General features: G+C 35.1%; 1 protein-coding gene across 4 annotated transcripts in view; it reads left to right on the top strand.

The window, feature by feature from the left end:
* Positions 1 to 16446, top strand: part of LOC149807722 (receptor-type tyrosine-protein phosphatase epsilon-like) — a 294518-nt gene that overhangs the window by 13584 nt on the left and 264488 nt on the right. The window contains exon 2 of one of the 4 annotated variants that reach the window (XM_089969790.1): positions 664 to 696. The exons of the other annotated variants lie outside the window; for them this stretch is intronic. Coding sequence (XP_089825916.1) covers positions 687 to 696 — 10 coding nt within the window. The 5' untranslated portion in view covers positions 664 to 686. The remainder of the gene's footprint in view (positions 1 to 663; positions 697 to 16446) is intronic. 4 annotated transcript variants of the gene reach the window in all.

Here is a 16446-nt window from a genome sequence, read left to right as displayed (position 1 = left end):
TCAAAATTGTTCATATGGCGCTAGTTTGTGAGTGTCAAAAAGACATCAGCAAATATAGACAACAGATCTTTGATTTTGGACTAACAGAATTGAGCACACCCTAAGCTGGTATTTTAAATAGAGTGTACCCATTGCCAAAGGCAACATAAGATGGTCAGTTTCATTTTCTGGCAGAATGTTACATTGGTTTTATAGGCTTGGATATTAATTAAAGGCACATGTTTGATGACCATGGATAGAAAATACATGGATGAGCATATGAAAATATAAAATCGGAAACAAACACTAACACATTTTTTCTGGAAAAATTTCAAGGAAATAAAATTCTAGAGATATAGCGAATAAAAAAAGGAGAAATTAAATTCTTAGGACAGAAGGGTCAATAGCAATAACATGATTATGAAGTGTTTGAATTTTATTGAATAAGGAAGAATAGGTAAGGTGTTTTGTATCCTAATATTTTGCTAAATGACCCCAATTTTTGACATAGTAGAGGCCATGTGGTCCCATTTTTGTCAGTTCTGGAATGAACACAGTGCATCATGTCTTATAAATTGATAAAGTATTTTGTTTGCATGTCTATCTGCCTGTATATTCTTCCTGTTTTAAATCAGTATTTGTGCTTTCATTTATCTGTTTTAATGCCTGTATTTGTGCTTTCAGTGAAAGTTTAATGTCTACAAATAATGGAGAAAGGTAACAATATTTTTTTATAGTTTATTTTTATATTTTGTGTTGCTGATCATTTTAATTTATATTGACATACTGCCTAAAAATCCAATTTTATATGCCTGTCATAAAGTGGAGTATTTCGTGTTATGATGTTATCCATCCATCAATTTATGTTACCAATTTGGATGGCTTTTGCATCAGTATAGAACAACTGTTGTTTTTGTGGGTTTAACACCATTTTTCAGCATAAGATATGCTATACATGGCAGCAAGTATAACTGGTGGAGGAAGAACCCTGGAAAACCCCAGGAAGAACCACCAACACATGAGAAGCTACTGACAGGCTTTCTCAAGTACCCACATTAGCCGAGTCTCTCAGACTTGAACCCATGCAGACAGAGATGGCAGTGATCCAGAATGGTGAGCACTTTAGACTACTCGGCCTCTCTGGGCCCCCATAGAAAAACTGAAAGATTAAGGTTGCTGTGATTGAAAGGAGAAAAATGAATTCTGCAACAACAACAAAAATGTTGTCCACTATCTAGTTACCAAAGTTGAGTTTGCTGCCAGCTACAACTACACAACTTTGTGGATCACTTGCATCATGGGTAAGGAAGAACCCATTTGATTCCGAGTGTAATGTTCAAAGGTCAAGGTCACTGACTGAAAGAAGGAAAACTATTTTACACAAAAAATTGACAGTTTTCCCTCATCTACAGTTACAAGACTTTGTGGATGGCTTGCACTTGGGATAAGGAATAATGCTGTTCATTTTTGGGTCAAGTGTCATGGTCATTCAGACTTGAAAGAATCAAAATTTGTGTGCACAATAACCTGTTCTACATCACAGACCTGTATCAAGCTTTGTGGATGGTTTACACTTGTGGTAGTGATGAAGCCTGTAGATGTTTGGGTCAGAAAACACAAAAAGATGTCTGCTATAGAACTTCAGGTATTTACATAGAATACTGTTAAACATGGGTAGGTGTATGATGCACCATTCATTGTAATCTTGTTGCTTTTCTTGGCTTCTTTTTGTTTTGATTTGCTAATAATTAAAAAAACATAAATTGCTGTCATATCAGAAACCTATTGTGTGAGACAACCTTTCTTGAGAGACTGCGTTTTGTTGGCAAAAGTGGTGGTCTCTCATGACAGGTTTTACTGTCAGAAAATGAAAGGTCATACAATTGTATAAATGTACTTGTAGACTATTTATTAGCAAATTGTCTTCTTGTATTTTTTTTAGGCTTATTGAAATAAAAAAATTGTACAGATACAACTACTGGTGATAATGTCAAAATTCCAGTGGTGGTTGTTTATGTTGGCCTGAAAAAGAACATGGCCTGTAAAGAGTGTAAAAGTTTCTGTAAAAGAATCTGACCTTTGATTGCCATGGGAAATGGCTAGTGACCATAAACAAAAATTTCAACTCCTCTCATAAAAAGGATTTTTTAAAATTGGTTTGTTCTGTTTTTGTTTATCATTCATTGTTCTGCACTCTGCTTTTTACATTTGTACAGTTTTTTAATTTCTTAAGGTTGCATTCATTTTGCATGTTATTTGTTTGCATTCCAATTATATTCTTTTTTCATTTGTTATGCATTCTATTTTATTTCACTGGTAAAATTACCATTTTCAGGTTCTGTAAAAGTGACTAACTTTGAATTTCACTTAATATATAATATAGTGTAATATAATATAATATAATACAATATAATATCATTTAATATCATATCATATAATATAATATAATATAATATAATATAATATAATATAATATAATATAATAATTGATAGATGTGGGTCTATTTTCTTTGGTGTAAAATAAACAGCGTACACCTAGATGTTACATCATGTACCATCAGATATTTACTCACACCTGCCAGCTCTCGCATTATAAACAAGCAGCAAATGTAATGAAATCTTTCTAAAAAGGATGCTAAAAGGATTATACTATATTGTCCTTTGTGGATGGGTCTCTGTCTATAGTGATGAATTAAGTGAAATTAGTGCATGTGAAATTGGGGTTAATCAGTTTTGTCATTTGTGGATAACTGTCTAGATATAGATGTGAGATAAGCAGGTCAGCTTTTGGAAAATAGTGTTTTGTGGTTAGGTATCTGTGTAAAGAGGTGAAATAAGTCTGTAAATTGTAGGAAATTGGTTTATCAGTTTGTCCTTTGTAAACAGGTGTCTGATAGACGAAAATCTGTTAACTTGATGAGGTGAGTACATCAATTTTGTCCTTAGTGGACAGGTGTCTCTTACACAGAGGTTAAATATGTAAGTAAACATCAGTAAATGCATTCTTCAATTGTATCCATTATGAGCAGGTGACTTTTATGTGAATGTGTCTGCAGTGGAAGGTTTCACTATAAAAGTCTGATGCAGAATTTGTTTGCATATAATAAAATATAAGATAAACTGCAAAATGAAAAATTCTACATTTTCATTTTAAATCTTTTTTGCGTGTGGTTTCATATTGGAGTGATCAAATCCTTCCTGGGGGAAAAAAGTGCTAGGGTTGGCAATGAAGGACAGTGAGAGTTGGTTGACCAAAACACATTTTTTGTGTGCTTATGATGTGTCCAGTTTAATCCACAAAAATTGTCTTCATTTATGCATTTTAACATGTTTTTTTTGGCCTATTATTCTAATTTTCCTCTTTATTTTAGTGATTATCTTGTCAGACCTTGCATTAATTATTTGCTTGTGATTTTGGTAATTACGGGGACTTGCTTGCACTGTGTTCATCGAGTGATGCAATTCTCCATCCTTCCCCTATCCCTTATTCTGGTGTTAGGTCATGTAATATCTCCTGTCTAGCAGTTCTGGAATTTTATTTTAGTACTTGCTTTGGCAGTATTTAATTATAATTTTGCCTAAGGTAAGTATTACTGCACATTTGTGGTTCCAGAATTTTAATTCCCATTTGTTCATCAGTTCTGGGAATTAATAATTAGTAGTTCTTGCTTTGGCATTCTATTGTTTTAATTTGCATAAATTGATTAATTATTAAGTACCTGCTTCAACTTTACACTCAATTACTGCATCAATATAATTGTATAACAGCACTGCTTTATCAGTATATTTTCGAGCAAGTACTCACTTATGCGGTACTAATTTTTGTATTAAATAATTTTATTGCACTGCATCAGGTAGATATTCGTACTTACGACATATAATCATTTTTGCCGCATTACTCTGAGAAAAAAATATTTGCATACATGAATTTTTCCCCAAGAGTTATAGTTTCAACAGCACACAATTTACTTTCTGGTAATGTTCTAAAATTTGGGGAAATGTGGGCACAAGAAGATCCCATGGGATTTACACCCTTCGTGTTTATCCTACACAGAGTGCATATGGAGTGGACTTTTTTGATGGTCAGTGATTGGAACCCAGCCTCAAGCCAGTGCACCTATAAGGTTAGAAGAAACACCCATTTCCTCCTCTTTGTCTTGATTTCAGGAGAGTATGGGATCCTTGTCTCTTTCATTCAAGGAGTGTATGAGATCTTCCTCTTCCCTAGAGAAGAGTACTGCCCCATTGGAAAATTTTCGTTCCAATTCCTACAAAACTGAATATATCTCCTCCGTCTCAGTAGAATATGGAACTAATCACTCCTCTATCCCATGAGTAGATTGGATCTTTGTCATGTGGAGTATGGAGATGAAATGCTCCCAAATACTCATTGCACCCTGTCAGGCTTGCTGATCTGGCAGATTGTGTCAGTACCCAATCCTGTCTCGTTTCAGCCATTTAATTGCTGATAGGGAGTTGACATATACTTGTCCAACTAGGAAAGAGAATCAAATCCCTTCCCCTCCATCCTTAATCCTTTGTTCCATTTAATATTTCAGTCCCTATGGAAGGGCTGCTCCTTTCCCACCAGAACATGGAGGTGCCCTTCCCCTAAAAAAGATGTCAGAAAGGTTAATCCTTCCACACTCCATGAGCTGTTGCAGGATACACCTATAGGTTGGATGAGAGGCATTTCACATCCTCCTAAAAAAGCCTTCGGCAAGGAACAGTCCCACCACTTCCTTTGAAGAATTGCAGGATGAAAATATACCAGTATTCCCCAGTCTCCCTCTCATCAGAGGAACTGGGTCAGGAAGTCCTGTCTCCCCTAAGGAGCAGAAGCATGACAGACATGTCCTTTTGGTTTGGATGGACTTAACCAAGTTTGCAGAGGAACCAGTTGAAACAGTCTTTTCTAATTTGTGCTCCCCATCTTCAGGCAGAGGAGGAGTAAGAGATAAAGTCTTTGGTTAATCTACCCCTGAATTTGTGTCCCAAGCCTTTGGGCATGGAGGTCAAAAAATTCTCGACAGTTTGGAGATGCTCTACAGCCATATCACTCCCAGATCTCTTTTTACTCCCATATTCCACCATGGTCAGGGAGCTTCCACAAAGATTTTTTAAAGCCTTTTTAGAGGACCCACCCCCACCTTGCAAGTGAGAAATCTGAAGGGGACCTGGGCTTGCCTTCCAATGAAGATCATTGGATCATGCAACTAGAATCTGTATGCTACTAAGCTAAATGCCGTTGCCAAAACTTCACAATGCGGTGTGTCAGTGTCCATGACATTAGGAAGTTTGCTATGGATACTTCAAAGGTCTTACTGAATTGTGGTTAGAACCTTTTTAGGTCTGCTCCTATGGATGTGGAAGTTGTCTTGGAGGTTTCATTCCTTCTGTAGCATTATATCTGAAACTGAAGGACCAGTATCCAGCTAAGACTCATTCTGAACCAAGAGAATCCTAGATAAGGCCTTAAAAATGTATACAAAGTATTATATTCTCAGAATTAGTTTTACTCCCCCACCCCCACCTCATCTTCTTCAATGTTTAATCAATTCACTTGCATAAATACAAGCTATTTAAGTCCAAGGTATTACTGTTCATATAAGATTGCTGCAGAAATCGGCTTTGGTTTGTTTTTATGCCATTTGTAACAAGATAACTGAGTTGGATCTAGGATTTACAACAAGAACACTTTTCATGGTGATAAATGTTTAATGATGAATGACTTGAAAAGAATTATGATTAATATGTGTATGTATAAGATCCAGATATTGGATGAATTAACATAATCCGCACGAACCTAATAATGCAACAAAAGAAAAACAAATGACCTTACACAGTACTAGGACAAAGGTGAAATGATTCACAGTAATTTCACAAGATGAAAAGAATGATATGTTTTACTCAAGTAGTAAAATTTAATTCACTCAAGTAGTGTAAAATGCAGTATTTTACTCAAATAGTATTACAAACCCCGAAATTAGCCCATGGCTAAAAGATTACATATATGGAGTTACACTCTCCGTCACCAGCACGAGCACACTTGGCTACCAGTCACACTGGTCAATCAAACAGTCAGTATTCCAGGTAGTCACTGACCACCATTTAATTCCTTGGTCAATCAAGCAATCAGTGCCCACCAATCTGCCAGCAATGCCCGATCAACTGCTACTCGACCAGCAACACTGTTCACTCAGCTCTACCACTGCTATGGTTCAGCTTTACAGCTGCTATGGTCAGCTTCTATGGTTAGCTTTACAGCTGGTACCACATTGACTCTGATTAGCTGAAAATACATCTAACACCATGTACTATGGATGACACTGGCATATATGATAACACGTAATGATGTTATATACAGTAAGCTATATAGATTACATTATTGGCACAATAATTACAAAGCAATAAACAGGTTCAGAAATGAACCTACCTGCTCCCGACAAGAATTCTATGGTACTAAACATCTCTTAAAAATGCAACTTTATATTGCAAATATAAATCTTTTGCTAAGTCACAAACAGGAATAGAAAATATTTGCATTATACAATATAAGCCGAAACTACATAGAAATTATACAAAAATAAACGTGGTAGTACAATAGTTATACTTTATAGACAAGAAATTAATAAATAACTCTCACACCTCTACAGCTGGAGATGTGCAAGTCCTTAAGTAGACCGCTCACTGACAAGACATTCTGTAATGTGAAGATTTGGTCTTACAGTGAAGCTTTTGATGGGAAAAACAGAATTGTGACTTCCAGCGCACAGACTGGCTGCCATGTCTATGCGCTGGAGGTATTCTGTTTTTCCCATCAAAAGCACTTTGCATGTGCAGCATAGGATGAACTGAACTCACTGTTTCAAAATATTGTACAATATACATAAATCACCCTTGGGTATTGTTATACACAAAAAAAGAAACCCGAGTACATGTATTTAATAAATAAAGGGATTTATACAATTCCATGACAATACCTCCCCCCTTTAAAAAAAACACTTTTAGAAAAATCATGGAATGTGAACATAAACAATTATTAAAACATCCAATCTTGAATACTGAATGAAAATGATCTGTGAATTATACCCAACTTAAAAGAATCAGCATCCACATTTTCTGATCCTCAAATTGCCTTGATTCTGAAAGTATATGGTTGCAAAGATAACGCCCAATGCATCAATCTTGCATTGGCAACCTTTGCCTTGTACAAATACAAGAGCGACTGATGGTCTGTTTGTAAGGTAAACTCCCTCCCAAAAAGATATGTATGGAATTTTCCTATCCCCCATACTAAAGCTAGGCATTCCTTTTCAATCACGGAGTAGTTTTGCTCCCCAGAGGGCAAATTTTTTTACTTGCATAAGCAAAGGGCAATTTTATCCCCTCTTGGTCTTGTTGCAAAACAGCCCCAAGTCCTGTATCAGACACATCAGTCCTCAGTACAAATGTTTGGTTCAGTTCTGGCAATTTTAAGATTGGTGCACATTTCAATTTCTGTTTTCAAGTGTTAAATGCTTTTTCCTGGCATACACCCAAGGGAACTGAATTTGGTTGCCCTTTCCTAGTCAAGTCTGTTAATGGGCTGGCAATAGCTGCAAAATTGGGAACAAAAAAATTTCCTGTAAAACCCAATCAAACCTAGGAAAGATCATACTTGTTTCTTAGTTCCTGGTCTAGCTGCATCTCTGATTGGTCCTATTTTGTCTGGGTGAGGTTTCAAATGGCCTAGCCCACTTACAAGATGGCCCAAACATTATAGGTTAAAATATCCTATACTACATTTGGTGGGCCTAGCTGTAAGATTTGCAGTGTGAAGTCTATTGAACAGATCCCTTTATACCATAACATGTTCATCCCATGTATATGTATAAACAAAGATATCATCTACAAAGCTGTCAACATTTTCCATACTGTTTAACAGTGTGCACATGAGACGAATACATGATGCACCAGCATTGAATAAACCGAAAGGCATGACTTTAGATTAATAAAGACCTTTAGGAGTTGTGAATGCCATTAACTTGCAGGCATTATCAGTGATTGGTACCTACCAATATCCCTTGGTAAGGTCTAACTTTGAAATGTATTTATGACCTACCAACTTTGAAAATAAGCTTTCTATGTCTAGCATTGGTTCTGCATCGAACATGGTCAGTGCAATGCAAAAACTGTTTCTTCCATCTTTCCTTCTGACTCATACAATGGGGGACGAGTATGGGGAACTGGAAGGTTCGATCACTTCCTGGGCTAACATTTTCCCCACTTCTTCAACAATTTTCTCCAGTGCATTAAAGGGTATTAGATATCCTTTAATCCTGATCGGCTCTGAGGTATTCAACTTGATCTTGTGTTGAATCAGTCCAGTACAGTCTGGTTTGTCCGTAAACATGTCTCGGTATTGGGAAAAAACCTACCAGATCCACAAATGCTGACCCTTGGATAAATCTGGGCATACATTGATCTGGTCTATACCTTCTTTCCCTACATCAGTGGGGTATTCCAGGGGCATTTTGGGCAAATCAGAATACACATCTAATGCTTTACCCTTTAGCAACACACTAAGAGGAAGCAACCAATTGTCTTTTTTCAACTTTTGTACAGTGGCGTGTCTTTCAAACCTGTTTAGATAACTATCCAAGTTATCTTTGTCATCTTCAAATGGGGGCAAATTTTGACCTCTCAGTTTAGAATCATGTTCCACTTCCCTTTTGGTTTGCAATAGCTCAGAATTTCTTTGATACTCCCTCTCCCTATTTCATGTTCACTTGTTTTTCCCTTTCTAATTTCCTTACCTTTACTTCTTTTAGACGTTCTATGTTCCCCTTCTCTAATTTTATCTTCTCCCTCTCTGCTTACCATTTCCATTCCATCTTTTCCTTTTTGGCCTGCTTTTCTAATTCTATCTTCTCCATTTTTAAAGCCATTTTTCTTTCTTAGGCTTCCCTTTCTATCTCAAGTTTCTCCCTTTCGGCCTTCTTTTCTAATTCTAACAACTCCCTCTTGGCTTCCCTTTCTTTTTCTCTCTGATCCCTTTCCCTAGCCTGTTCTTCAAGTCCAAAATTTCTAAGAGATTCCCCCTCATAACCAAGCTGTTTCCCCAATTTCACAAGTCCTTTCACTGATGACATTTAAAAAATATGATATGACCAACCTAAAGTGCACCACTATGCAAAAATGCATAATTACTATAATTTCAATGAACAAACCATATTTTCCTCCTCAGAAGGCAACAAAAATATGAAACGTGTACAAAAAAATAAAGTAATGTTATATGTCTACTTAACCTTACTGTCTTGTCAAGAATGTCTGAAACACACAAAGGATCATACAAGAATAATGAAACAATAATTGTGGTGCTTCGTTAAATCTGAGATCCCACTTCTGACACCATTTGCTTGTACAATGTGTAGATCTTTCACTTTTAGATTGCACAGCCGTATGAGGCTATGTGAGCTTGTGGCATATTTCTGCATTTGTCATGCATTGTCCATCATCTGTCTACAATCGTTATTTCAACTTCTTTCTGAAACCACTCTACAGATATCAGTAAAAGCAGAACACATCTTGGCTTGTAGTTCTTTTTTATTTCTATAGATGGTAATAGATGGTAATATGGCTACTGTTACTAAAAATAAATAAAACTTTTGACAGCATCTTTTGAAAAATTCCTGAACAGAATTTTATCAAACTTTACAGAAAACCCATGGAATAAAGACCTTTTGAATTTATACAAACTAGACTGATTATTTTTTTAGTGATGCACTTTTAACACTTTTTTGGCTATATCATAAAAAACAAATGGGAGCAAAGTACCTTTTATACGGATAATGAAGTAGCCAGTCTCGGATGACCTGGGTGGGTATTGTACCACAGGTCTGGTATTCCACAGCTAAACTATCACAGCTCTCACAAGAAAGTCAGTCTACCAAAGAAAAGGCCACCATGAGTAGGCTAGAAAATCTTGCCAACAATTTCTTCTGAAAAAGAGCTTAACAGAATGTGGATAAATGCAATGGAATTTATCCTGCCTATCTGTCATCAGATATGACCACCATTACTGTAAATAGAAAACCCTTGAATGACTTCTCAGATGATACTTGTCAAGAGTGTATAGCTCAAAGGCCATTGATGTTGGTACAAATGGTGCCATTTTATATATGGATAACAGTTACTAAATGCAGTGAAACCTTAAACAGTTTTGTTTGTGTGTGTGTGTGTGATTTAGATTTTTAACATAGCCTTAACAATTTTTCAGTCATATCTACAATGTCTGCAGTGTGACAGTTTATCATAATGTCTAGCACTTGGGCATCATGCCACAGACATGTAGCATGTTGTCCCACCCAGTCACATTATCCTGACACCAGGCTGACCAGTCCTAACACTAACCTCTTAATGCTGAGTGCCAAGTGAGGCAGCTGTTAGTACCATTTTTGTAAGTCTTTGGTATGGCTCGGCCTGGGTTCGAACCGATGACCTCATGCATCTGAGGCGGAAGCTCTAACCACTAGGCCACTGGAGCGGTCAGTTTTGTTTGAAAATCTGTTAAGAATTTGACCAAATTTAAATGAAAGCATTGTGGCACAAAGGCCTTACAATGTTTACAGTGACATGAAAGCATCATGACACAAAGACCTTACAATGAAACGAAATGAAAGCATTGTGGCACAAAGCCCTTACAATGTGTACAATGAAATGAAAGCATTGTGGCACAAAGGCCTTACAATGTGCACAATGAAATTAAATCAAAGCATTGTGGCACAAAGGCCTTACAATGTGTACAATGAAATCTAATGAAAGTATTGTGGCACAAAGGCCTGACATTGTGTACAATGAAATTAAATGAAAGCGGCACAAAGGCCTTGCAATGTGTACAGTGAAATTAGATGAAAGCATTGTGGCACAAAGACCTTACAATGTGTACAGTGAAATTAAATGAAAGCATTGTGGCACAAAGGTCTTACAATGTGTACAATGAAATTAAATGAAAATATTGTGGCACAAAGACCTTACAATGTGTACAGTGAAATTAAACGAAAGCATTGTGGCACAAAGGCCTTACAATGTGTACAAATGATAATGATCTGCCATCACTATTACTAAAGCATAAAAATCTTTAAACGAGTTTTCAAAAAGAGCTTTAATTTTTTTTAAGAATGATAACAAAAGTATTGTCACATGAAAACCATTCAGATTGTACAAGTAACAAAAGATCTGCCATCAAATGCAGTTGCTGGTACTAAATACAGAAATCCTTTTAAGTTGCTTAATTGTTACAAAATCGCAACAGTAACTTTGACCAAATTTGACACAAACTCTCCTAGTATGAAAGGTATCTGCATTCAGATTTTGCCACTGTTACTTAAAATAGACAAACATTTAAACAACATTTACTCAAACACTACTCAACCGAATTTAATTAAATTTACAGAAAGAATCCTGAAATAAAAGGCTTTTCAGATTTATAAAAAATATTGTTGATTCTACATTAAACATGGCCACCATAACTAAAAATAGAAAAACCATTAAAAGATATTTTCTCAAAAACCAATTGGCAGAAGTTGACAATATTTGAAAGAATGCATTCTCTCATGTAGGCAAATGGTGCCAATCTAACATTAAATTTGGCTGCCATTTCTAAAAATAGACCAATCTTATCATAATCTTGGAAAACAGAATCTGATCATTTTTGCCAGAGAGCATAATGGCACTGTACAATTTTTGCCAGAGAGCATAATGGCACTGTACAATTTTTTCTTTATACAAATGATGTCAATCCACCATCAAATATGGCCATTGTTGTTAAAAATAGAAAAACCTTTAAATATCTATTTCAATAAAAATGCATGACCGAATTTGATAAATGTTTAGCAGAATGTATCTTGGCCCGAAGGCCCTTCGTGCACAAATGATGTTGATCTGCTTATTCATTACAGCTGCAGTTTTTGCTTAAAATACAAAAACCTTTTGAATAACTTAACTTGAACATCATCTTTTGCAAATGCCATCCAGTATTGCTGCCATTAAAATAAAGGCTCCAAAAATGTAACTGTCAGAAAACATTATACAAAGATATCTTTGCTTATCTTCCCTGGCATTTGGCTTTTATTTAGTTGTCAGCCAGATGAGTGATCTCAGACCCACATGAGCCTTTTGCTTACAGAAATAAAGGTAATATCCCAGCAGATCAGTGAGCTTTTTTTGTTCTGTCTCCTTTTTCATGCAAATGGTGTTGACCATGATCGGTTTGCACATTATGGCATATTAGGTCTAGGTGGATGCTGTTTGCAATCAGGCAGACATTTCAGTCGGATGTAAATATATTATGTTTGAGCATTCTACAGCTGCATTAATACTTTTGATGCACTTGTACTGAAACAGATAAAATTGATTTATCTGTCATTAAATGTGATCTGTTGTTTGTATCACTGAGCAGTAACATGAAGGTAAAGATAGGCAAATGCATGCATAATTCTTTTTAAATGTATGTAAACTATTGAATTTCCATTTTGGAAGAGCACTAGAATTTGAATAATATTGTTATGTCAGGCAATCAATTCTTGAAAGCTTTGCAGTTTTTCACAAATGAATTTGTTACAAACATTGATCAAACATTGCAATAACAAACAGTTATCTATCTTTACTACCTTTTCGAAAATAATATTTTTTTTTGCTTTTTCCGCTTTGCTGGACTGGTATGATAATATAGGTCCTGATGATTTACCACCAAATTTGTGATGTTGGTGTATAATTTAGTTTTCAACTGATAGATATTACTTTTAAAACTGATTTTTTACATAGCTTTAAGAAAATCTTTTAGAATTATTTGTAAAATTCCATACTGCTATTTGATGGATACTTGCTTACAAGTTGAGTCAAACTGCAAACAACAATGATCCTGATCTGCCCTAGAATAATGTGCCTGCAGATCAGGGTCTGTTTGTTTTTCTACTGATTACTAATAAACTGCAAAGAACCAGATCTGCCAGCACATTATGTGTCTGTAGATCTGGGTCCATGCAGTTTGCAGTTGGACTCATCTTAGAAGCAAGCATATATGGTGGATTGTATTTTGTTTGATTTTCCATGCCAACTGTTTGGTCTTAATATAGACTAATGCCGCAAATCATTTTCAAGATCAACTCTTCACAAGGCAAATTCAGTTTTTATCAGATCAGTCAATGTATGTTGCATCTTGAGACCATTTTGTCTCTCACCATTTTAAATATTGCATGTTTCTATCCATCCACCATTGACACTTGTTTTTCTGCTCTATATATTACTTTCAATTTTAAGGTCATTTGCAAAACTCTGTATACCTGTGCATCAGCATTTAACTGTGCATCATGTATGTCATTGAGATCCTGTCATCATGGTCAATGTTACAGATCATTTCGGATCACTGCCATCTCACCTCTGTCTGCATAGGTTCGAGTCTCGGATTTGGCCACTGTGGGTATGCGAGAAAGCTTGCCAGTAGCTTCTCATGGGTCAGTGGTTCTTTCTGGGGTTTTCCCGGGTTCTTCCTCCACCATTAATACTGGCCACCATGTATAGCCTATCGTGTGCAGAAAAATGGCATTAACCCTGCAACAGCAGATCACTTTTACAGTTTTTCCCTTACACTTTCTTTTCTGCTTTCAAACTTTCTTTTATTATACGAGATTAAGGAATGAAACTTTGTGTACTTGTATATCATCATTACAAGGTGTGTTGTGTATCTCATTAGGGTGCTATTTAGGGTCAAGGTCACCTCTCACTTTTTTCCCCATGTACTTTCCATTCCACTCAATAATATTGAAGCTTTTTAAGATCATTGGATACAGCTTGGTATACTTTTGCATGATTGTTAGAAGTGGGTTGCCACATGGCAGTCCTGTTTTTAAGTTTGGGATCATTGAATAATATTTTATGCTTTCCATCACACTTTAAAGTCTGCTTTTAGAACTGTTTGAGATTAAGGGATGAAACTTGGTATACTTACATGATATCATTAAAAGGTATGTTTTGTATTAAGATCACCAGCCATTTTAAGTTTCCCATCATGCTTTTCTTAATGCTCTATAATCTTGGAGTCCTTTCAGTTTTAGAGTTGAAATTTGGTGTACATATGTCCTTGTACATTATAAATTGAATATGTCTTGTGTACCATGTTGGGGTTGTATATTCAAGATTATGGTCATTGGTCAATATTTTTAATTTTTGATAATGCTTTCCTTTTTTCTTTATAATTTAAGTCATCTCTTAGATGAAACTTGGAATACTTGTACGTCATTAATAACAGTTGTATCACACAACCATATTGGGGTCCTTTGTCCTAGTTTCAAGGTTATGGGTCAGTACGCAAGTTTTCTTTCTTAATTTCATTTCTGTCAGAGCCATTTGAAATATATATATATATATATATATATATATATATATATATATATATATATATATATATATATATATATATATATATATATATATATATATATATATATATATATATATATATATATATATATATATATATATATATATATATTGTGTTGTTACTGTTATTACATAACTGTAGATTTCAATGAGCTATAAATAAGCTGTTGACAAGTTTTAAAATCAATCTTAATAAACCTGTTACAAGTTTGGGGTAATTTCCCATTGGATGATTAAGTCCAGAGGGTTCTGTTACAGTGTGAAGATGTATTGTGAAAGGTATCATGTGGAAGGTATTATGACATAGATCGAATAGGAAAATATTGAGACATAGAGTCATAGGGTATAAAGAATTGGTACAATTCATTCCTAATTCCTATTGATCTTTTTTTAATATCAGTCTACAGATATATTTAGTGTTTTGTTTAGATTTAATTTGAGAGAAAACATTTATTTAAATTATTGATTGGAATTACAAAGTGCTCATATGACTGGACTAAAGCCACTTTGAGATTATTGTGAATTCATCCAGTGGAGTTTTGGATAATGCCATTGTGATATATCAAGACTTGCCACTTCAGCATATTCAAGGATATTGGTGCATCATCAAATTCAGGACATGAAATACATGTAGAATTTTGGACTTATGATAGAAGATTTTAGGATTATTTTGGATTTAATTCACAGTACTGAATGTTCTCTTAAATTTTAATTTTATGAACCAGAGAATTAAATTATTTATAAAGTTTTATAAAAGTTGTTGATTTTTCTCATTCTGTTACTTAGTTTAAGACCACTGAGTCATAACAAAATGTCTATAGATGTCATGCACCACATTGGGTTGCTATCTTCAGGGTCAAGGTCATAGGATTGTATTTTATTTTTCAGAAGTAATTAGGGTAGGGGAAGGGAGGAATTCACATTTGTTATCATTTAAGATTGAATTGATAATGATAAAACAAGCATGTAAGTGTGCCCAAATTAAATGACCATGAACTTGTTTTTCAATGGCAGAAATGATCTTTCTGAAATTCAGGCTGAATTGTACCTGTGAGCTTTGTAATCTAAAAGCTTTTAAACTTAGTGAATTCTTTCTCAACCTGGATGATTCTTGCTTTGTAATCTAAAGGCTTTAAAACATGGCAAATTGTCTATCTCAAACTTGGAATATTCTTGCATAGTAAATGCTGGTTATATTCTGCATTGATCAGTGAGTCTTCAGAAAAACCACTCAGAAATCAGTGATAATGTCTTTGGAATTGTAACACTGACAGCAATAGCAGCTGGTTAGTTGAGTGTGTGATGTGAAACATTGTAGATTCCCCATATGTACTTATCTTTTAATTTCTACTGCAAACTACACAGACCCAGATCTGCCATCTCATAATATGCCAGCAGATCTGGGTCTGTGCAGTTTGTAAGGTGCAATCAGTAAAAGAAAGATCACAAATCCCGATTTGCCAGTGGATTATATGATGGCAGATCAGAGTCCATGTTGTTTGCAGTTGGAGTCAACTTGTTCAGCACATGTATGTTTGAAGAACCTTAGATTAGGAGATTTCTTGTTTTTCTCTCTCCCATCTCCCCTCTTTCAGTTGGATACACGTTATAGAATTCAAATCGGGGAGTCTGAAAGTCAGGAAAGTATTTTTGAAATGTTTTGTACTTTCTATAATATTTTGTATATCATTAGTTCACAGAAATCATAGCTTTGTATTTTAGAATAATTATATTTTTACCTATAATTTTAATTATTTGCATGTATATACATCAGAAAACATTACAAAGGTATACCAGAGATTGCAATGTGATTTGTATAAATTGGTTAATGTAATTGGTGATGCTATTGAATTATTGATTATCACATACATTACTGACACGTGGAATGAGAACACATCTTCACTGTGGCAGGAATGCAAAAGTTAACTTTCTGTCCATTGTACAGAAAAGTTATATATAGCTAACTGGCAATATCAGTAGGGAAAACCAAGAACAATTCCTGCTGTATGTGTATTGAAACTGAACATGAAGACTGTTGTGGAGTCT

The sequence above is a fragment of the Sinohyriopsis cumingii genome, chromosome 1, assembly GCF_028554795.1.
Source record: "Sinohyriopsis cumingii isolate HCF-2022 chromosome 1, ASM2855479v2, whole genome shotgun sequence".
Classification (NCBI taxonomy): domain Eukaryota; kingdom Metazoa; phylum Mollusca; class Bivalvia; order Unionida; family Unionidae; genus Sinohyriopsis; species Sinohyriopsis cumingii.
Note: the sequence above shows the minus strand (reverse complement) of the source record. Positions and strands in the feature narration are given on the sequence as shown.